The sequence below is a fragment of the Panicum virgatum genome, chromosome 6N, assembly GCF_016808335.1.
Source record: "Panicum virgatum strain AP13 chromosome 6N, P.virgatum_v5, whole genome shotgun sequence".
NCBI lineage: Eukaryota > Viridiplantae > Streptophyta > Magnoliopsida > Poales > Poaceae > Panicum > Panicum virgatum.
The window spans coordinates 19,530,712-19,554,971 of NC_053150.1; the positions used below are offsets into that span (position 1 = coordinate 19,530,712).

The 24,260-nt window shown below is 47.0% G+C and overlaps 2 protein-coding genes across 2 annotated transcripts; one reads left to right on the top strand and one right to left on the bottom strand.

Moving 5' to 3' along the window:
* Positions 1–8,104: 8,104 nt before the first annotated feature.
* LOC120678003 lies at positions 8,105–8,667 on the bottom strand (the record flags this gene model as incomplete). Its single annotated transcript, XM_039959169.1, has 1 exon — positions 8,105–8,667. A coding segment is annotated over one exon (513 nt), but the record flags the coding sequence as incomplete, so codon positions are not given.
* A 4,149-nt stretch (positions 8,668–12,816) lies between these two features.
* Positions 12,817–21,621, top strand: LOC120677356 (protein CNGC15b-like). Its single transcript, XM_039958506.1, has 6 exons — positions 12,817–13,368; positions 13,465–13,668; positions 13,884–14,191; positions 20,196–20,307; positions 20,401–20,637; positions 20,748–21,621. Exons 1-6 carry the CDS (start codon positions 12,883–12,885, stop codon positions 21,435–21,437), a joined length of 2,037 nt encoding a protein of 678 aa, XP_039814440.1. The 5' UTR covers positions 12,817–12,882; the 3' UTR covers positions 21,438–21,621.
* Positions 21,622–24,260: the final 2,639 nt, after the last annotated feature.

Sequence of the window (24,260 nt, forward strand, 5' to 3'; positions counted from 1 at the left end):
ATGATCAAGTACAGGGATTGGACACTGAAAGGCAGCGCTGATTTTTATCAAAGACTTACTCGAGGACGAGCAAGGTTTAAGCATGGGGGGAATGTTGGCGCTTCTTAAGTATCCATTTTATCCCCTGTTTAACTTTGATAATGGCATGAATTTAATATCAAAATCACTAACCATCCTAACCTCGGCCCAATTATTGGTCGTTTTCACGTTTGCACATATATTTTGGAGGTACTTCGTTTTTGCAGGTTTTTGACCAATTTTGGAGCATGAAATGGCGAGGCCCACGATCATGCGATGACACGAAGAATGACGAAGGCCAAAGCCCGAACAAAGGGTCGAAGGCCATGATGATTGGAGGCTCATTCATGCACATCCACCCTCCAATGAAGCCCAAAAGACAAAGCCCACAAGATAAGATTGAGATACTTCGGAGCTAAGCAAAGCAAAGAGATATTTAAGGAAGAATTTTCCATCCTATCCTTCTCCTCGAAGAAATCTCGAAGATAACGACGTCTAAAGGGGTGCAATCGTGAAAGACATAAACTCTAGAAGATTCCAGGAGGCTTGGGGAGAAAGTTGAGCGCGAGCCGGCGAAGGAAAGTGCTAGGCCGGCCGGCCTAGGCTCATTGGGCCGGCCAGCCCAGGCCTTTTTTAGGTCGGTTCGACCTCCCCTTTGACCGAGGGTTCCCTGAGGCTATTTAAAGACCCCTCCCCAAGGTTCACGCAGAGAGCAATTCGGGAGACGACGCCAAGGAGCAGAGAAGATAGAGGGACACCTCTCGGAGAGCCGAGGGTCGTGCTAGTTGTCTAGGGTTTGCCCTAGCCGACGTGGGAACCTTGCAAGGAAGACCACGTCGGAGTTCTGGAGCTAGGATCATCAAGATCAAGGTAGGGCCCCGGTTGTGATCTTGTGATGTACTATCATTCATGGTGAAGTTATTTGTGTTTCCGAATGTTTAGCGACCATGTTCTCCTCTTTCGATTTCGTTCTTTTCTTTGGGTTAGCTTCATCTTAGATCTATTATCGAGATAGATCACTTAGCATGATCTTGTAGTCATGGTGGCTAGAGGTTCATGGCGGAACTACCAAAGTGAGTTCGACTGGCTTCAGGGTATCCCGTTGAAAAGGGGGGCGTCGTGACAGGCCGTCTCCACAGAGTAGGTTGGGTATCGAGAGATCGGATTGGAGATTTTGGGTTTAAAGAGGCTTTTCATTGAGATTCACATCTATCTTACTTCACTTTATCTAGCTGGAACTACAACATATGCATGATCTAGGTGATCTAGATTGGTTGTCTCTAACTTTCTCTTGCTACCTTCGGTGTTTGTCGTGTTTTTAGTAGATTATATTCGTTTTCACCATCTCACATAAAGGAATCTCTATGCTAGTAGATTGTTTCTTGTCCCTTTGGTTCCGTGGATTGATAAACCTTGGGGGAATACTCTGAGGGAAAAGCTACACGAAACCGTGCGCTTGCGGTATATAAATCGGGGGCGCTAAGGAGCGTCAACAGCTCCCGGGTTTTGTTGCCCGCAGAGTGACTTGTCAAGCCGCACAACCTGAGCCCAACAAAGTGGCCTCACGAGGCGCTAGCCACCCTGCACAAGCTGGAAACAAGATTCAAACTCATTTTCAGTTATGCAAGCCATACTGGGGGTTTGCATAGCCGGGGGTCTTGCTAAACCCTCTAGCCAGCCCACCAAACAACTCAGACCTGCATTAGCTAGGCCTAGATAGGCCTTGTCCACCTTACCAATCACTACCTAAGCTACGCTCAGGTGAGAACGTGTTCGGTTGCCTGCTCAGCTAGCGTGAATTAGCTTTTCCCTCTCTACACGCTCACCCAAGCACTCACTTGTAGGGTTGGCAAGGGGCACAGACCCATGGGGGTTTGCCAACCCAAACCCGTGCCCGCAATGCTGGAATGAATCCCGCTAAAAATTCATACCCGTCGTGAGTTCATTTTAAGCCCAGACCCGTGCCCGCTCGGGTCTCGGGTCGCCCACGGGCTGCCCGTGCCCGTTAACAAACGCATGCACTGCTGCACACAGCTAGAAATGCGAGGGAGAGCGAGCTGCGAGGGGTGAGCGTCCAGCGGGCGTCGCCGTCGATATCGAGCACGAGCATGGCCGCACGGGCACACCGCGCACGTCGAGCTGCAAGGGGTGAGGCGGCGAGCATCCAATAGGCATCGCCATCAAGCTCGAGCATGGCCGCACAGGTGCATCGCACCGCTTGCGGCGAGCTCGCCGCAAGCGAGCGTGTGCCGTGTGCGGCGAGCGAGCATCGAGCGTGCGGCGAGCAGACGTCGGGCATGCGTACGCCTAGGCGTGCGTGCTGCTGGGGCCGGCCGCCTGGTCCTATCCTTGTCTGGTGGCATGCGACTGCTGGGGTGGCGAGCAAATGGATTAGGTTTCGAGTTTGGGGTGGCTGTTGTCTTATATATATACTATCTATATTGGGCCAAGCCTCTTGGGAACAACGCTGTTTTGGGATGGTTACAAGCTAATTTGACTGTTGGCCTGGGTAAAAAAACTTATGGGTTTACAGGTTCAAGTTCTACAATCCTAGACTCGTGCCCGGAAACCTGATGGATCTGACTTTTTGCCCATTAGCTGACCTACTATAGGTTGAGAAATTGATCCAAACTCGTGCTCTAATTAGTAAAAAACCCATTGGATTTCGGGTACCCGTTGCCAACCCTACTCACTTGCCCGCACCATACCAGCCGGCTCTAGGGAAATGAGGAAAAAATTCTGCATCCTAGGAGCTGGGCTCACCGGCGGTGTTTGCATCCCATGAACCAGGCTGAATGTCTAATGCAAAGCAACCAATCACATACGCTGCATGTGACGGGTCTGGATAGCTTGGTTGTGAGCAACCAATCATCCCCTAGTAACCATCGTGTTCGAGTCAAAAGATGTTCTGACCAAACCTATTCATGTAATCGGTTTGTGTTTATGTGCAGATTTAATTAGTCGCTCGTTCATGCATAAGCAAAGCCTTCTTCATATGTTATGAATTAACTCTCATTCAGAATTTTCCGAACCTTACTTGCGCTACACCAACATCATGTTGACACACGCACGTGCACGCCTGGGATCGATCAACATGCGCATGCGTGCATGTGTTTACGCCTTTCATCTATTTTTGAACTTTGTCAACATGTGCATGTGCTACTCGTTGGGATTAACCATTTTGTAAACCTCGAGTGTTTAATATAGGCCTTCAGATTTATTGATTTAATTAGAAATATATAATGGGCATAGTGCCCTAGTCAATAAAATCCCACAACTTGCACAAACATTCTCTCCATCTCCAAATATCTATTTCCTACATCTTGGATTTTTTGTACAAAGGTTTATGCAGTAATAATTATCTGGCTTAAGCTAGGTTTAATTCCACTGGGGCTTAAAATAGGCCCCGTCACATTGGATGACGTTTGGATGTTAATTAGGAGCATCAAACATAGATGGATGACAAAAAATCCATAATCCCTAGGTTTATTTGCGAGACGAATCTATTAAGCCTAATTAGTTCATGATTAGCCCCTGTGATGCTACGGTAAATATGTGCTAATCATGGATTAACTAGGTTTAGTAGAGTCGTCTCCTGAATAATAAGCCCAAGGCTTATGCAGTGAGTTTTATAATTAACTTATGGTTAGTTTTTCCTAATTAGCATCGAAATATTCAATGTGATAGGGTTTATTTTAAGCCTTTGGAAACCAAACAGCCCTTACTTCATTCTTCTCTCGTTTCTCTTTATGAGATTTATGGGATCTTATTCACTCCAAACAAACATCAAATCAACATATAGGGCTCAGTCCAACGAAAACATATATCAGAAGTGGCAAACACTCCTAGCAGAACTATTTGTCTAGTTAATGACCAAGATTATATTTGTGGTCTCTATCTGAGTGCATACAGTGGTAATTTGTCCAGTTAGCGAGGATACAAATTTTGTAGAAGAGTTCTTTCGTTAGTAAAGAATGCAACTATTTACATAATATAGATTCATGTTATTCTAAATGTTAAACGCTAAACAATTGGTCACCTATCGTTAACTCTTTGTTCTAACTAAATAGTTATTTAAACAGGTTAAAAGGTATTAAATAGGTATCACTATAGAAAACATTTTTAGAGGTGGGTAAAACATTTGTAGACACAGCTACAAATAGCTTAGCTGTTTGCACGAGCGGGTAACATGCCCCCTTACAAATACTATTTTTAGGGACATGTCATGCTAGTATTTCTAGAGACGAGTCATGCTATGACCCATTCCTACAAATCAAATTTCAAAAAAATAAAATAATTAGAAAAAAATTTAAAACAACAAAATGAAAAGACATAAAAATATAAGCCAATCGGCCACCACCACATGCCTCTATGTACAATTGTTTTGATGAAAATATGCACACATGCATTAACCGGGGTTCCGACGCTTATCTGAAACCTTGTGCATACCCTCCACCACACAACATAGTGACACATCCTTTTGTATTAACTCTAAAATAGATTTCTAGGAGGGCGGGTCATACCCGCCCCTACAAATACATTTTCAGAGGTGGGTTACACCCCCACCCGCCCCTAAAAATATTTTTATATTATTCTAAAAATGTATTTAAATTTTAGAATGTATAAAAATAAATAAATAAGTAAAATTTGTACACTATGTTTATTGTGAACTATAGATATAGAAAAAATATATCAAGCATATTTTATTATATATAAATGATAAGATTGTGGAAACCTTAATGTATGACTTAGGATGTGTTTGGTTGGGCTGTGGCTATACCAAAAGCTGTTGTTGGCTGTGACTTTGAAAAAAAAAGTAACTTTGGCAAAGGTTGGAAGCCCATTTGGTTTAGCTGCTGTGACTTTTGAAGAAGTCCCCTCACTTACAAGTGGGTCCCACATGTCATACATAGATTGTATCTTCTTCTTACTCTACTCAATGCCAGGATGAGTTCGCTGAGGCTGTGCAGGGAGGGGCTCGCCAGAGCCGCGCCCGCGCCCGCCCTCGGGGTGGAGCTCGCGCCGTCGTGCTCGACGCCCGCTGGGCGCCCGCCCTCAGGGCTGAGCTCGCGCCGGCCCCTGGCGCACGGCGGAGCTCGCCCTCGGGACGAAGCTCGCGCCGGCCGCTGGCCCGCGGCGGAGCTCGCCCTGGAGCGGCGGATCTGCAGTGGAGCTCGCCCTGCAGCGGCGGATCTGCGGCGGACCGCCTTGGAGCTAGACAACATCGAGCCATGCGCGCCGCCCCGCCCCGCCCGCCGCCATGCGCGCCACCGCCGGTGAGGGATGGCCGTGAGGGAGAGCCGCCGGTGTGGGAGGGCCGCCGGTGAGGAAGGGTCGCGAGGGAGGAGAGAGCGACAGGAAAAAAAAGAATGTGAACCAGTATCCTCATAACTAGTGGCAGGTGGGTAATTTTTTGACCCAAAAGCCAGTGAAAGCAAGGGGGGTCCAGGTGCTTTCTAATTTGTACTAGACAAAAGCTGCTTTTGACTGTGACTTTGGATGGCAGCCAACCCCTTTGGTTGGACTGTTGGCTTTTGGAGGCAAAAGCCACAGCCAAAAGCCCAACCAAACACACCCTTAAGTCCGTATGAGATACTAGTGTGGGGAGTCGATGAGTTTATAAAGAATGTACATTGAACTTAATGCATAATGTTTTGAATCTTCTATGATGACAAAAAATTATTTAAAAGTATGATGTCATGCCATTTACAGAAGATTTGGACCTCTTTTATATAAATGCACTATCCATATCCATAATACTTCTAGATTTTAAAATTAGAGAACTTCTAATAATTTTTTGGACTAATAGATGACCTTAAATGAAAAGGTTATCAACTACAAATTTTTAGGTATCATCAATCTCTACAAATTAGGTGTGATGCTTGACTTCATCCGAGATGATATGAAATATTTGTGTATGATCATTTGTAGGGGCGGGTCAGACCATCCTTGCCCTGAAAATCAATATTAGGGGCAGGTGATGCCATTACCCACCATTTCCTGAGATAGGCGATGGCGTCATCTGCTCAAAAAAAATGGTGGCCATTTTCAGAAACGGGTAACACAATCATCTATTCCTAAAAATCTATTTCAAGGGGCAGTTTGAAAGCTCTAGTAACCCTGCTCTTTTTATAGGAACAAGTTACGTTTTAGGTCGCTTCTAGAAAAAAAAAGAAGAGAACCTTCCTAAAAATCTTTTTTGTAGTAATTCAATGGACACACTTGTGTAGCGTTTATACGGTGTGTATGCCAACACTAATGTAGATATTGAATATCCTCGCTTGCTGGCGTAGTCGGTTGCATTGCTTTCGGTGTAGATAAAGTATTTATCGAGGTAACTGCCGCCTTTATATTTCACAAACTAAAGTCAACTTAGGATTCCAATGCAAAGTACTAATGTTTGCATCATGGCCTCACGAGTATTAACTATTTTATCTTTGCAGATCAGATTATTAACAACTCAGTTTGTCTCGTCTGCTCTTACCCACTCCATTGCACAAGTACGTACACAAAGAAAATTTAATTCGAACTAGACAAGGAAGAACGCCTAGGTTCGGCACAACTTTTCAGCATAGTTATAGCTCATGTTGTTACTGACTATAACAAGCAATGTCCTTTTATTAGTTATATAAGGCTGTCCGCACCGGCGAATTGAATCTGCTCGTGCAGTACGCATATAGCGTAAAATGAGATTCATCATGCTAAGGCTGTCTGCACTCGTGATCCTCTATATTCATCCTCTAAACGGAATATTCCGTCTAGTCATCGAGATTCTCTTCTCTATCCCCACTTCTCCCGCACTCGTCATACTCTATATCTCATCCTTTATATCCTAGTCATCTACATTTTCTACTCAAATCTACCCTACCCAGTCACTGACAGGTGGGACCACCCAACCTTATCTCCCCACGTCTCTCTCCTCCCATGTTTTCTCCTCCGCCAGCACCCATGGCCGAACGCGCCGGCCACCACATGGCGGCCCCTCCTCGGCGATGCGGTGGAGCGGCCGCAACAGGCTCCTTCTCCAGGCGGCGGGCGGAGCGGTGGCGGCGGCCCCTCCCTCCCCGCGCAGGCCAGCCCCACCCAGCGCGCGCGGCCGTCCTTCCCTCTCCCCTGCGCGCGCGGCCGCCCTCCATCCCCGTCCCCTGCGTGCGCGCGGCGGCCACGGCCCCCCTCGTCGACGGTGGCCAAGGCACGCGTGCGGGACGGCGGCCATGGCGCGCGGTGGGGTGGCCACGGCGGCGACCCGGAGCTCCGTCCGCGGGCGGCAGCGGCGGGGCGGAGGGAAGCGGCGCGCGGCGGCCGTGCCGTGGCCGCGGCGGGGCTGAGGAGCAGCGGCGCGCACGGCCGTGGCGGGGCGCAGGAGCCGCGACGCTCCCGGCGGTGCTCGAAATCGGCTCTCCCCGGCGTCGTCCCCCTCCCGGCGGCGCTCGAAATCTGCGGTGGCGACGCGATGGGCGCGCGGCGGCGAGGCAGCGGCGAGGTGATGGGAGCGTGGCGGCGAGGCAACGACGTCGGGAGGACAGCGGCCCAGGCAGGCCACGACCACGGCGGTGCACGCGCAGCCGTCCTCCATGGCCATGGCGGGGCGCACGGGCCGTCCTCCTCTCACTCCCTCTCCGGCGAGGCGGCGCGCGGCCCTCTTCCGGCGCTCGAACTCTGCGGCGTCGAGGCGATGGCGGCGTGGCGCGGCAGCGGCGGGGCTCCTCTCCCGCGCGTCCTCATCGGCTCCTCCCTTCCGCAGCGGGGCTCCGACAGGCGGTGCGGCCTCGACGGCGGGGCTCCGACGGTGGGTGCGGACCAGAGGTCGCGCGGCGGTGGAGGTGAGCGGAGGCACGACTATGGGAGGTGGGCCCCACGCCACGGTAAACCGGTAGAGCGCCCCCACTATTGCGCTACATTTGGCGGGCACGGGACGGTAGCGGGAGCTTTCACGTCCCCTGCGGCAGTGCCTTTTTCCTCTAAATGCTGCTGAAGGGAGCTATTCAGTACAGCAGTGCAGCCAGCCTAAACAAGTGGAGGCAATTCCCCTGGACCCATTATAAAAGTTCTCAATTCCATTTGTGCCATTAAAAAAGTTTGAACTCCCAACCAACCATTAACCCAGTTTTTTCTGGACATCCAGACCATTGCTATCTATATCTGGGCTAACGGGGTTAAATTGGTAGACCAATTGTCTGTTTTGCCCACGGGGATGCGGGGCAGCCCACTGCGGAACGCCGGAACGTGGCTCAGCGGCGGCTCCCTGTCCGCAGACGCGAAGCTCTCCCACCCCTTGCCGGTGCCGGAGCAAGGATTCCTCCTCGGCAGGGGCTTCGCGAACGGCACCTCCACAGCGTCGACGAACCCCGCGAGCTCCGCGAGCGCGCCGGAGCAGAACACGGGCTGCGCGGGGTCGGACACGCCGGGGAAGCCGCCGAGCGCATGGTCCTCGAGCGCGAGGATGATGTCAGCAATGTTTGGCTCTATGCGGCCGGGGACCCCGGCGAAGGCCGTGGTGGCACGGCCCAGGGACTCAATGTAGTGGCCGGCAATGTCAGAGAGGGCGCGGAGCGTGGCGGCCTTCACGGCGGAGTAGCCGGAGGCGCGGAGGATCTGGGAGGTGGAGACCACGGCCTGGAGGCGGCGGGGGATGGGCGAGGCCCCACCGCGTTAGAGGGGCGCTTGGCCGGAGTTCCCATACATGGCGGCGACGCAGGTGGCCGGAGGACGCGCGAGCCGGCGGGCGGAGGAGGAAGAGGTGCGCGCCGGCGGCCGGGTGGAGGAGGACGCGCGTGCCGGCGAGCGGAGGAGGAAGAGGCTCGCGCCGGCGGGCGGAGGAAGAAGAGGCCCGCGCCGGCGGGCGGAGGAAGAAGAGGCCCGCGCCGGCGGCCGGGAGGAGGAGGATGCGCGCGCCGGCGGGCGGAGGAGGAAGAGGCGAGCGCCGGCGGTCGGGCTAAGGAGGACGCGCGTGCCGGCGGGCGGAGGAGGAAGAGGCGCACGCCGGCGGCCGGGCTGAGGAGGACACACACGCCGGCGGGCGGAGAAGGAGGATGCGCGCGACAGTGTGCACCTCTTCAGTCAAGGTGGGGTCAAAGGTGAGGTCAAGGTGAGGAGGGGTAAAATGGGCACTATAAAGTCCTCTGCTTCTTCCCAATGAGTTTGACTGACGGTCAACGTGACGGATTTGGACGGTGATGGTCCGGAAGTCCAGAGAAAACTAGGTTAGTTGTTGAGTGGGAGCTCAAACTTTTTTAATGGCACGGATGGAATTGAGAACTTTTATAATGGCTCTAGGGGAATTGCCTCAAACAAGTGGGTCACCTCCCATCCGCCAAATCTGATGGGCTTCCAGGACCCTGCTATCCGCACTGGCCCCACCGATGATGACCAGCCGTTGCTGCCCTGCACGCGAGAGAGTAGGAGGAGGGGCTGTCGGCAGCCCCAAGCTCCACAGCCGGCAGCCGAGCTCGAGCTCGCGCAGGCCCGCCTGCCTGCCACCACCAGCGCATCGCAGGGGAGGGAGGAGGGGCACTGGCGAGGGAGGGGAAGGGAGGCGTAGAGAGATCTGAGCGAGCTCGGCGCTGCATAGCTTGAGGCTGGTGGCGGCGAGCAGGAAGGAGAGGGTGGGAGATCCGCAGAGCTTAAGACGGAGGAGGGAGCCCGGTGGAGCTCAAGGTCACGGAGCTCAAGGCTGGAGAGCTCGATGCTGGCGGAGCTCATGGCGAAGGGAGGAGGCTGCCAGTGCTGCTCCACTCCTGCGCCTGTTCAGAGCAGGAAGGGGAGAGGGAGAGGAAGGGATGTCGTTGTGCAGGCCTCGGCCACCACAGATGGATCCGCCCAGCGGGGCGAGAGAGAGAGAGTGGGGAGGGAGGTGGGCCATGGGGGTTAAAAAAAGAGAACCCAAAGCTGGCAGTTGGTATAAAGGTCTGTTCGCTTGGCTGTGGTTGATGGCTAGTGCTGATTTGTTATGAGAGAAAAGTAATGCTGGCTGGCTGGTGGCTGGTGCTGATTTGGTATGAGAGAAAAATACTGCTGGCTGGTTTGCTGATAAGCCAAGCGAACAGAGTAGGATGGATAGGTGCGGGGGAAATGGTATAGAGAAGAGAATCACGATGACCAAAATAGAATATTTCTTTTAGATGATGAATATATAATACTACAAGTGTGGACAGCCTAAGGTGTAGGCAGATAGATGCCTTGGAACTCTAGAAAAATTAAATAATAAGTGATGTTTTGACTCCTCGGTCATTTTAATTTTTTCAAACAGATAAATAGTGGCGTGAAAAGACTCTCAACACCTCATTTGTCAGCTACATACAATTAGTTTTAGCATACAAATCAAATATATGCCTATTTCAAAACTGAGTAAGATTTCTATCTATTTTTTTTGTTTGATCCGTCTTATGGCATTGATATGTGGACCTTGGTCCATCTTGTATGTGAGTTGGACCAGCCCTCCATCTACGATTCGATCACGTAGATTCTTACAAATTAATGAATAGACAATTATACATATTCAATGCTTATACCAACTCCGTCTGTAGCAACGCACAGACATAATTACCTAGTCTAACTAAATTAGGAAGGTAGTTTTAGTATACAAATCAAATCTAACTAAATTAGGTAGGTAGTTGAGATCTAATATCTAGTATTGCAATTTTTATGCATCTTATTTTCAAACGCAGGAATTTGCTTTTTATGGGATGGAGTAGGCATATACGGCTTCCAAAACACAACTCTAATCAGAACATTTTTTACAAAATGCTTGTGTGCTTTTATGAAATTACATTCTCAGGAAAACAAATTCCTCAAATCATTTGTCGAATATACACACTTAACATATAAAAGGTAATCAGATAGTTTTTCTAAAAGAAGGTAATTTGGAATCAAAGTTTCGAATAGTTGATACTTTCCTTTGAAATACGCACTAGGTACTCTAGTAGAAGGCTAAGTAGCTTGATTATTGAACAATGATTAGCTAGATGCAGGTAATATAAAAGGGAAAAGTCCAATTTAGATCTTGGACTATCATAAAAGCCAATTTTCAACCAATAATTACAAAATCAGATAATGGAGGTGATCTAACTGTTGAAACCAGACAAATTTGCTTTTTTGGTGACTTCAAAGGCGATTTTTTATTTTCTAAAAATAAATAATATTCAATTTTAGACTAAAAAATTTATAAGTAACTTACTTTAGATAAAAACAATATGAAACGGGTGCTAACATTTGTTTTTAAATGTAGCCTATCTATTGGCACTTTACTCATCGGTTATTCCGATATAATTTTTCATGTTCCTAGTATTTATTTGCTTGCATTTATGCCTTTTATTTTTGAATAAATAAGATTCAAATAGAGCAACAACAAATAGGCTAAAATTTTTTAAAAATTTTGGTACTAGTTTCATATTTTTTAATTTAAAATGAATTAGTTTTAATTTTTTAGATCTAACCACAAATTTTTTAAAAATGCAAAACCACCTTGCAAACTTGATTGGTTCAGCAGTTGGATGGCCCTCGTTATCCTATTTTGTAGTGAAGGTTGAAAATCGGATTTTTGCAATAGTTTGATGTGTAAAGTAGACTTGTTTGCCCTAAAAATGATACCTGCTCGCCCTTTCAAAAAATTATAAAAGTCAAATCAAAGCCTTCTATGCAAAATAAATGAAAAATCAAAGTCTTCTGTGCAAAATAAACAAACTTATTGGCGTGTACTGTTGTTATTAGATGTTAAGGCATACATTGACTCATCGCTTGCTTTTCCCAAGTGCCAAAAGCTATTGCCTTCTGTGCAACCTCACCCAGCTGGTTCCGTGCATAAGCGCTCCTATCCAATGAGGCAATGACGACCTTCTCCAACAAATCCGTTGACGCAATTTGCATTGGAATAAAAAAACAGTAAGTACAATCTATTCAATATTAGCAGAATATGTACTCTTTGTATTTTTTATGCAACGTTGAACATGCTGCGTTTCAAGTATATATCTGTAGGTTATGGCTAGAGGCCTAGAGCAACTCTCTCTCTCTCTCTCTCTCTCTCTCTCTCTCTCTCTCTCTCTCTCTCTCTCGGAGAAGGTTCCAGAAGCTTCTGGTTCATGCCCGTGTCGTCACTCCTGCATTCCCTTCATTAAGGGATGTTTGAAGAGGCTATGGCTGTGCAGCCTGTGCTGCTCTATAGCATTTGAGTACTGTTTGGTTAGGAAATCTGGCCGCGAGGGAGAGATCAAATCTTCTCAGCTGAAGCTCCTTCCTCGCATGTGCACACAGTTAAGGATCCTGTTCTAAAGGATTGGTAAGGAAACGATGAGGTGAGTTTGTGCGATAGTTTCTAGTGCAAGTATTCCACGGATTGGATTATATCATTGGTGACTCCATTGAAACTTTCAAGAGGTTTCACAGTAGTTTGTTTTTGCGAAAGAAAAAGGCAAACTATTTATTTGAAGATTGAATGTTTCACAATTTTGAAAATAGTTATGAAAACACTTTGATATATTTTCTCAGGCATTTGTCACAGAAAAAAGCTCATTTATATGATGGGCACATATTTTAATTCATATATATATATATAGATAAGAATTTTTATTGATTCATGGCCTTTGTATATACAAGGCCTGAACTGTCAACTAAAGTATAAGAGGAACGTAGTAATATGTCAAGGAACATCCAGAAACAAATGGGCTACTCCAGTATGATACTATAATTGCTACAAAATACATGTACTGGTGCTTTACAATGACTGGCAAAAAAATATAAAAATCAATTTCAGTCTCATAAACAAGTGCAACTAGTATAGCAGACTTAATACAGCTGGTTGGGAATCACATGTACAGGTTCCTAATGTAGTAGGCTATATACCTTCAAAAAATACTAAATGATTCTTCTATGAATTTCGATCTCCACAGGTTTAACCCAGGCAAGAACGATCGAAGAGGCGAACAACAGAATACAGGCACAGTTAATGCAACAGGAAACGAGATAATGTATAAGTTACACTGGACATGCTGGCACAAGTGGATTCTAGACCCTGGAGGCAACACTGTACTTATATGGAACCGCGCCTTCCTCATCTCCTGTGTAGCTTCTCAATGCGTTGATCCTCTATTTTTCTTCTTGCTAACCGTTGAGAGTGCATACACCCCATGCATGAAAATAGACCACCATTTTGCCATCGGGCTCACATATCTCCGGACTCTTATCGACATGTTCTTCATAGTTCAGATTGCCACAAGATTTTTCACTGCATATATTGATCCAGGCTCCATAATGCTTGGCAAGGGCGAGCTTGTCACAGATCCTAAAAGAATTGCATACAGATACATCAGAACGAACTTCTTCATCGACGTCGCAGCAGCATTGCCTGTTCCACAGGTGCGTATCCTTTTTCAGAGAACTCCACAACTGCAATTGAAGAGAGTGGTATATGTGTAACTGTTGAATACTAATGCTCCTTCCTCGCATGTGCAGATCCTTGTGTGGGCAATCCTGCCATCTTTGAGCTTCAGATATATCAACACCTCTTTGTTTCTGATAATCTTGGTCCAATCTGCAGTTAGGTTATACACTGCAATTCAGCTCAGCGTAGACATTATCAAAACAGTAGGCTTTTTGACTAAAAATGGGTGGACTGGAAGTATCTATAACTTATTTCTTTATTTGGTCGCCAGTCATGTGAGTCTTTTCATTCTCTTCAATTATACTAAGACATATCCATGAATGCAGTAAAAATATTGAGATGGCTTGATGAGGATTAAGCATGCCATCAACGAACAATGTGCTTTAGCCCTCAGGGAACTGATTAAAACTAATGACATTGGTGTTTCCCGGAATTTAGAGCACATGTAAGAAGCCACAGAATCAGGTCTAACATAATAACATTCTAACAGGTTGTTGGATCAATATACTATCTACTTGCAGTTGGTCGGCAGAAAACATGCTGGGAAACACAATGCTCCATCGAGGACCAGATGACAGATGATGCACCGTGTGATTTCAAGTTTCTTGGTTGCATTTATGGCACATCAAACCAAAGTCGAATTTGGGCTAAAAGCACGAAAGTCTTCACAGAATGTGATGTTGACAGTGACAACATCTACTATGGGATATTCATTTCAGCAATGAAAAATGGGGTGTCTGAAATATCATTTCCTGAGAAATATTTCTACTCCCTGTGGTGGGGAATGCAACAGCTAACGTACATCTTATAATCTTATCACTATTGCTGTGCATGAGTTTTGATAGTTCCAGTTTGGTACCATATAATCATGCTACAAATCACCCATACAAATGAGTTCAGACTATTCACAATGTAGAGAATTGGGAAGGAAAAAGTCTATATCACCCCCTCACCTATGGGGGTGGACTACATAATCCCCACAACCTATAAAACAGTCTATATCACCCTCTGAACTTTTCAAAACCGGTCAAAATTACCCCCTAAAGCAGCTTAAAAAAACATAGTAAATCACAGAAAAATCATAAAATAGAAAATTTAATTGTGTTGGACTCCAAATGAGTTGATCTATATAGTGAATATATAATATGGTATGTTTTAGTATATTTTTTTTGTTGTAGCTTTAGATCTATGCCTTTCTTCATAGCTGTAAAAAAAATGTACTAAAGCATATCATATTATATGTTCACTGTGTAGATCTACTCATTTGGAGTCTAACACAATTTGATTTTTTATTTTATGATTTTTCTGTGATTTACTATAATTTTTCAAAACTGCTTTAGTTGGTAATTTGACCGATTTTGGAAAGTTTAGGGGGTAATATAGACCGTTTCATAGATTGGGGGGTTATGTAGTCCACCCCCCATAGGTGAGGGGGTGATACACCACACACCCAAAGGAGGGGGGTGACATCTATTATATATTGCCGTATAGGCTCGGAGTACAAGTAAACTCAATACAAGGAAATACAACAATATATTTCTAATACCCGCCCGTAGTCGTAGGCGGAGCTAAACGAAGACCAAGACTAGTCTTAAAATCAGTGTACAATTGGACTGGAAGTCCTTCAGTCATGATATCAGCATACTGATGAGAAGACGGGACATGTAAGACCCGAATTTCTCCCAAGACCACCTTCTCGCGAACAAAAGAATGCCAATCTCGATGTGCTTCGTGCGACGATGGTGGACTGGATTAGCAGTCATATATACAGCACTAACGTTGTCACAATAGACAACGGTAGCCTTGGCGAGGCGAACATGAAGCTCCTGAAGCAAATGACGCAGCCAACAACACTCAGCAACAACATGTGCAACTACCGTGTATTCAGCCTCAGCACTGGAACAGGAAACTGTAGTCTGGCATTTAGAGGACCAAGACACCAAATTATCACTAAGATAAACACAGTAACCTAAGGTAGAACGTCGGGAATCTGGGCATCCAGCCCAATCAACATCAGAATATGCTGTGAGAGTGTCGACAGGACCAGCTCCTAAAGAAAGGCCAACATCCAGAGTGCCCTTGACATAACGCAAAATCCGCTTGACAAGTGCAAGATGGGGTTCCCTGGGATCATGCATGAACAAGCAGACTTGCCGAACAGCATAGGCCAAGTCAGGACGAGTCAGAGTGAGATACTGCAATGCACCAACAATACTCCTGTACTCTGAAGGATCCACAACTGGAGGACCAACTGTAGCAGACAGCTTGGACTTACTATCAATTGGCGTCAAGGTAGAGTGGGCTCACTCATACCGGCGCGCTGTAGCAGATCCGAGGCATACTGTCGCTGAGACAAGAACAATCCATCCGAAGTGCGGGTGACAGAAATCCCCAGAAAGTGATGTAGATCACCCAAATCAGTCATAGCAAACTCAGCATGAAGGAGACCAATAATGGAGAGAAGCAAATCCGTCGACGAGACTGTGAGAACAATGTCATCGACATATAAGAGCAGGTAAGCAGTGCTGGCGCCATCCTTGTAAACAAACAAGGAAGTGTCGAAGACCCATGGAATGAACCCCAAGTGACGAATATATGTAGCAAATCGTTGGTACCATGCACGAAGAGCTTGCTTCAACCCATAAAGCGACTTCTGCAGAAGAGGCATAATCTGGACGTGAAGGATCAACAAAACCAGGAGGTTGCTGGCAGTACACTGTCTCATCAAGATGTCCATGCAGAAAGGCATTTTTCACATCAAGCTGACGGATAGGCCAATGTCGGGATGCAACAAGGCTGAGGACAGTGCGAATGGTAGCAAGTCTCATCATAATCTATGCCATGCTGCTGAGAAAAGCCACGAACAACCCATGGAGCTTTGTGACGTGCAATAGAACCATCTGAATGAAATTTATGCTTGAAAATCCACTTGTCGGTGACCACATTAGCTCCAGGAGGCCGAGGAACAAGGCGCCAAGTACCATTGTCAACCAGAGCCTAAAACTCATCTGCCATAGCGGCTCGCCAATTAGGATCCGCAAGAGCACTGCGATAATTGGCCGGGACGGGAGAAGCAACAACATGATCAGTAGACAAATTTTTGTAACTGACTGGCTGAATTGTACCAGGCTGGAGTCGAGTAATGCGGCGAAGAGTCGGCGGTGGAGGAGAACCACTCATCGGACGTCGAGGGGGCTCAAGAGCTGGAAGCTCTCGAGGTGGAGCATCTGAAGACCGTGCCGGAAGAGGACCAAGGTAGTGGTCCTGCTGCTGCGGCAAGGGGAGGTCACGTAGAGGACGACCACGCTGCGGAGGTGTCGTGACGACGGCAGGCGCAGCAGCCGGTCAACAGCTGTAGACCCGACCGAAGCGGCCAGGAGGAACTATTGCTGCGAGCGCAGAACTCGCGCCAGGAACAGCAGGAGCAGGCGGAGCTGGTGCCACTGCTGCTGGCTCAACAGCCGGCGCTGGCAGTGGACAGGAAGACGACCCGTCCGTAGTGGATGAAGCCGAAGGACCGGACGGGGGCACGAGACCACGCCCGCCCGAACTGGAGGAAGCCGAGGGTCCTGATGGGGGTACAGTACCGCCGCCACCAGATACCGAGGGCGGTTGCTCAACGTCTAAGGAAGACGGAGCAGCCGCAGAAGAGCCACCAGCTGCATGATTAGTAAACAACGATGCAATATCCAAGTCGTGTCCGAGTAAGAAATCAAAGGAGCTGGTGGGAGGGTGGGTGAGTCTCACGGGCAAAGGGAAAAGTGGACTCATCAAACACAACATGTCGCGATATGATAATGCGATGCATAGAAAGGTCGAGACAGCTACATCCCTTATGATCAGGTGGATATCCCAAAAAGACACAGGCTGTCGAGCGCGGCACAAGCTTATGTGGAGAAGTAGCCTGCAGGTTAGGATAACACAAGCAACCGAAGACACGCAAGTGATCATTAGTGGGATAGGAGTTACAGAGGCGAAAATAGGGAATGGCGTTTCGGATAGAAGAAGCGGAGCGCCGGTTGAGCAAGTAGGTGGCTGCTGCAAGCGCCTCACCCCAATAATTGGGCGGCATGGAGGCATGGATGAGTAAGGTTCACGCTGAATTGTTAACGTTCAGCCTTGCCATTTTGTGGGGGAGGTTTATGGGCATGATAGTGGAATATGATGCCGTTGGCGCGGAGGGAGGCGTGCATGGCGCGATTGACAAACTCAGTCCCGTTATCGGCTTGGAAGCACTTAACGGAAAGGCCGAACTTTGTACGGGCATAAGCAATAAAATCAATGATATGCTGATGTACATCGGATTTGTGCTTAAGCGGGAACGTCCAACAATAGTGTGTATAATCATCCAGCAGAACTAGGTAATAAGAGCAACCAGAAACACTAGCAACCGGAGAGGTGCAGACATCACAATGAACTATCTCAAAAGGAGTAGTAGTTTGTGAAGTAGGAGTGAAAGGAAGACGCGCGTGCTGCCAGGCTGACAGGCATGACACAGCGAACGATCTACTTTATTACATGAAACCAAATTGTTCTATTTTAAAGTAGCCAAGACTGCTAGACCAGGATGACCAAGCCGACGATGCCATAAGGTGGAGGAGGCTGCAAGGAGGGCTTGTGCGGCGGCGGGAGCAACTGATGGGATGGTGTAGAGGTCGCCGGCACTATCGCAGCGAAGGATCACTCGTCGCGTCCTGATGTCCTTAACAGAAAAACCAGAGGCGTCAAACTCGATAGAACAACGGTTATCGCGAGTGAATTGGCGAACTGAAAGTAAGTTGCGAATTATGAATGGAACGATAAGAACGTTGTTCAGAACAAATCTAGACGTATCTGTGGCGAGAACAGAAGAACCTCGGGACGTGACAGGGATATGTGCACCATTGCCTACGGTAATCAAAGAGGAAGTAGCTGGAAGGCGAGAGAGAAGTATACCTTCAGAGGAGTGCATGTGCGTGGAGGCTCCAGTGTCCATCACCCATACATTGCCCTCGAGCGCCATCTGCTGAAGAGCGGCGATCAGCCCAACCTGATCCCACAAAGGAGACTGAGCTGGCGCCTGGGGTGAGGAGAGCGCCACGTGAGCCTGAGGAGGGGCGCCAAGAACGCCCTGACTGCCGCGCAGGAATTGGCCTCCTGCACCACCACTCCTGTCTTGCGCACCCTGGGGGGCAGCCCATGGGTTGATGCAGATCCATGGGCCGCTAGGGTTAGGCGTGCGAGGTGGCTGCTGCTGCTATTGGCCGCCGTTGTACTGCCTGCCCCTACGGCGACATTGCTGCTACTGTCCGCCTTACTGCTGCTGTGGTGGACGCTGCTGGTGGTGGTGGTTTGGGCATGGCTGCATGACGAAGGTCAAAGACGACGCAGACTGGCAGAAAGAGACGCACCCAGACAAGGAGGCGACCTAAGCAGAGGAGACGGACATCTTTGTTGGAATATAAGTGAATTGCCCATCTCTCTCCATCAGCTTAAGCTTTTGGGTTAAACTGGTTGGTGCATGCAACTTAATATGGTATCAAAGTCAGAGGTCTCGAGTTCGAATCCTGGTTAGCGCAATTAAATAAAATAATTGTTGCTCGCTCCTATTCCACGTCTGAGGCCTGAGGGAGCCTCCGCGTGAGAGGGAGTGTTGAAATATAAGTAAATTGCCCACGTCGAGAAGGGCCAGCACCATCTCAGACTCGGTGACGGGCTTGTTGACGTCCCGAAGCGCATCGGCGGCCTTCTTCAGGGCTTGGGCGTACTCATGGACGGATATCCCCTTGAGTAAGCGCATGGAACGCATGACTCAAGAAGATGGCATGAGGGGCTTTGTTCGCCTGGAAGTGGTTGGCGATGGCATCCCAAAGTTCCCGCACAGTCTAGTTGGCCGTCATGGTGAAGTCGAGGACATCCTCGGTGATGGAGTCGTAGAGCCAGTTGCGGACAGCGTAGTCTTCCTCGTTGGCGATGGCGTCCAAAAGTTCCCGCGCAGTCTGGTTGGCCGTCATGGTGAAGTCGAGGACATCCTCAGTGACGGAGTCGTAGAGACAGTTGCGGACAACGCAATCTTCCTCGTTCCATGCATCAGTGCGCGGTTCAGGTGGGGCGCTGGTGATGTGACGGAGGAGGCCGAACTTGCCGCACATGGCCTCGAAGAAGTTGCTCCACTTGGTGTAGTTGGAGGAGCGGAGTTCCAACTTGATGGGAACGTGCGCCTGCACGGAGACGGCGGCATACGCAGCCATGGAGATCGGCAGAGGCTGGATGTCGTCGACGAAGAGGGAGGCGATGCCGTCGAGGAAAGAGTCACCGTCGTCGAGGGTGTCGCCAGCGTTGGTGGAGGTGCTGGTGACACAGGACATCAACAGATGCAATCTGATGGGTTGCAGCCGGCCAGGGGATGGGCGGCGCAGGGAGGGGAGAGCAGCCGGCCAGAGGAGGCGGCGCAAGGGAAGGGGGGCAGCCGGCCAGGGAGGGGCGGCGCAGGGGAAGAGTTGTCGTAGCCTAGGGCAGACGGCGACGGCTGGTGGGTGGTCGCGCAAGCAGGGCTGCTGCGCGAGCTAGGGCAGCGGAGAGGAGAAGGGCACACGGCCGGCCTAGGGTTTGGCCCGGAGTCATGATACCATGTAGAGAATTGGGAAACACCACACACCCAAAGGAGGGGGCTGACCTCTATTATATATTGCCGTATAGGCGTGGAGTACAAGTAGACTCAATACAAGGAAATACAACAATATATCTCTAATACACAATGTTTGCGAAAGAGCTGTTATAATGCCAGAAGAGTGAAATGTCTTTTTATATGATTTGGTGTCAGCACGTATGGAAATCCACTGGTGACAAGTTCCTACATTGGTGAAAACTTATTTGCAATAGGGTTAACTCTTCTCAGCATTGGTTTGTTTGCTCAGCTAATTGGCAGCATGATGGTAAGTTATCATCACAAACGTAGTACATAGTCATCTTGCTAACAACATATACTTACATAGTAGATCTTAATGAGGAAAAGTAAATGTCCACAGGTCTATATGAGATCTCTTTCAAAAAATGCTGAAGATTGGAGGATACAGAGAATAGAAATGGAGGATTGGATGACAGATCATCAAATACCTGATGATTTGCAAAAGCGTATATGTCGATTCTTGGAGTACAAGTGGATTGCAACACAGGGAGTTGAAGAGGGCTCAATCCTGAAACAGCTACCTGTTGATCTTCATCGAGACATAAAAAAGTGGCTATGCCTCGATCTTGTTCAACGTGTAAGTGGTATTCTGGTTGTTGCTAAAATATTCTGCAATAATACCAACCATCAACTCTGCTTGATATTTGAACAAGGAACCAAACCATAATATTTCAATCAATATTTTAGGTGCCACTCTTCTCTGCAATGGACCACCAACTACTTGATGCTATTTGTGAGCATATGAACTATCTCCTTTGTACTGAGGGCACCTACATCATCCGCGAAGGAGAACCTGTGAAGGTGATGACATTCATATTTCGGGGAAAGCTAGAGAGCTGCACAACTGATGGTGGAAGGACAGATTTCTTCAACTCTATCATCTTAAAACCAGGCGATTTCTGCGGTGAGGAATTGCTCACATGGGCATTGCTTCCCAGCTCTGGTGACAGCTACCCATTATCAACAAGAACAGTCAGAACAATCACTGAGTTTGAGGCATTCTCACTGCAAGCAGATGACCTGAAGTTTGTGGCCAGCACATTCAGGATGATGCATTCCAAGCACCTGCAGCACATCTTCCGATTCCACTCACACCAATGGAGAACATGGGCAGCGAGGTTCATTCAGTCTGCATGGAGGCGGCACATTAGCCAACAAAAGACGGCAGAAAGAGGCTTGAGCAGTAGGTGGAAGTCATTTTTCTCATTGATTGATGATAATGCCACTGAAGAGAGGCGACAGAATATGGAAGGCTCATCCAGCTCTAGGTCACAAGCAGCGGAATTTCCTTTCTCAAAGATTGCAACAATCTTCTTAAAAGCACAGAACAATCGGCCAGAGGAGCCTGATTTCTCTGTCGGTGATCACCCAAACTAGCATAGCATGGCATTGTCATGTGCAGCCCAGTAGGTAGGGCCCATGAATGGAGCTGCCCCAGGGCATGCTAGGGCCGTCACCCTGTTCATGCGGTTACTGTTTACACAAACAGTAACATTAGGTAGTAATATGTTTTTGCATGGTGAAAACTTCAGCCTTATATTCTGTCATCCTTTCTGTTGTCTGTATTCCTAACTATGCTACCTTATCCTTCCAGAGTTCATGTGAAAAAGGGTAACATAACTCCAGGAGATCAGTAACTCTCCTGCGTGTTCAAGAATAAATAAATAAATAAATAAAACCACGCATTTCAAAGTTCCTTAACTGTCAACATGCTACCTCAAGTAATTATAAAAAGGGCAAATAGCACAAATGTTTTTCCATAATGTGGATGGGAGCAATGTCAGAATAAATTATTGAATGTTCACATGCAATGCAAAATGAAGTGGTCATAACTACAATATCACTGTCCGTCTGTCCCCAAGAAATACATCTGCCCATGGTGGGGACCATAAATCCCTAACAGGGGACTCGTTTATTTCTAGACTACCCCATGATTATGGGAATTCTAGTCTTGCATCACACCAGAGTCTACAACCAACAGCAGTTTGTCCCTAAAATTTCTTCTGTAACATTTTATTTACTTGGAGATATCTCCTGATGCCAATTTTCAGCCAAATGAATACACCCAACTTTCCTGAAGACATCAAGGATTAAGAAATAAAAATGGATCATAGAAAGAGGTGCATAAGAAAAAAAGGTTGTTAGAAAAGAGCAGTCTCAGAATCACAGAATGACATCTATTTAGAACCAAAATACTGAAGCCAACATGACATGTATTCAGTAAGGGACATAATGTGGTTTTTTCCTAGGATATTTTGTTCACAGAATGTACAGAAATCTGGTGAAAAGCTCTTTCATTGATGAGAGCCTATTCACTATGAGATTAGCATTGCGCACTATGAATGACCACCTCTTTCAATGCTAGCCTACAACACTGGGTACGCCCTTTTTCTACTCCTGTAGTGTAGTGGTAAGCTTCCAGTTGAAGAAGACACCAACCAGGGTTCAAATCCTGGTGGCAGCGAAAAAAACCCTCACTGGCAACCTGAGAAATAGTGGCAGGGTTCAGGGGGGTTTCTCGGCCTGCTTGGTTGAGGTTTCTTCCTAGTGCAATGCTGTGGGGGCGGGTCTTTCCCCCGCCGGTCGAGTTTTTTTTATGTTTATTTTTTTTCCTCGAACACGCAGTGTATTAATAGAAGAAGAGTGTCATATGAGTCTTATTGAGATCCAAAAGGTTAAAAAAATTATGTTTACTTTCCATAACATGATATCTTTCGATAAATTCCTAGTACAACAAAAAGGAATGGAGAATGAATGATGATAGATTACCTGACAGATATAAAGCATTATCGTTCTCATTTCTGTGATCCAATTAGCAGCAGTCCTTGATCCAGTAATACAATAGCACTTCCATCTTGATCTTGTCCAACATGTGAATAACTTCCTAGTCAGTAATTATATATTTGCAGGAATAACTAGAGCTGTTGCTTATTCTCATGTTCGAATAATGACACAACAAAACATTACTCATAAATAAGTATATCATGTGTAAAAAATTAATTAATCTAAGGAGGAATGACCTGACAAAGGTCGACCAAGTGCTATATTTCTCAGAATTGGATCAGCAACTACAAGATGCCATCTAGGGCCATCTAGGATTCTGGGTGCATATGACCTCTTACCTCCTGCACTTACGGTATCTGTGAGGGTGGGGCAATCAAGGAATTGCTTGCAATCATTCAAGGACAGCAACAAAGATTCGAGATAGATGGTGGCTGAAGCCATAGGACAGATTTCTTTAATTCCTTCATCCCACAATCAGGAGATTCCCGCAGCAAGGAGTTGCTAACATCTAATGCTCATTGGCACCAGCCAGCTGATAGCTAACCAAAACAAGAAAGTCAGAATATAGTCACGAAGTTGAAATCAGTCTTCCACCAAGTCAATGTCTTGAAGTTTGTAGCAAGCAACCCAGGATACTGCATTGTAAGCACCTGAGTACACATTTTGGTTCTAAGCAGTAGGTGTGAATCATTTTTCCCATTGGTTCATCAGCACACCGATGATGCAAAGTGTGTCTCAGATGGTTCTTTCAACCAAAAGGACTAAAGGAGGGTTAGTTTGTTAGGCCTATTTAAGCACAAGTTCCACCCAAGCATAACCAAATGCTCAAAAATAATAATTTACCATTTTTAATAATCTATTTCTAATATTAGTATTAACTAGGATGTGGTTTATGCAGAGCCATAAATATGTGAACATAACATTACATACTTTTCTTGATGCATTCTGAAAAACTCAGAACATAGTTTGGGTCAGGCTGGAGATTGAAAAAAGCTGAGCTGGATTGACCATGAACAGGTCCATGGTTGGTGTCTCCAATTGTATTAAATATTCAAATTCATCAGAAAAAAACAAAGATTGAGCAGCCAGAGAAACCTGATTTCTCTGCAGACACGACTCAGAATAGTAAATCAACTGCATCCATAAAGTCCAATGATGTGAGTGGGAGAGTAGTTAGTTAAACAAATGATGACACCAGTCTCCATGTAACATCTAAAGCTCCTAAATTTTCATAATCCTCCCAACTCTAAATATTCATTCATGGCTCTATTGTTTCTGATTGTTAATGTAATGCTTGAACGGTGGTCAAGTGTCATGAGTGAAACATAGATCTTGAACCAAAGAAGCAGCACTTAGTCACATAGTAATAAAACAGCAAGATTAAAAAAAAAGAGAGCAAGAGAAACTTAGAAGAGG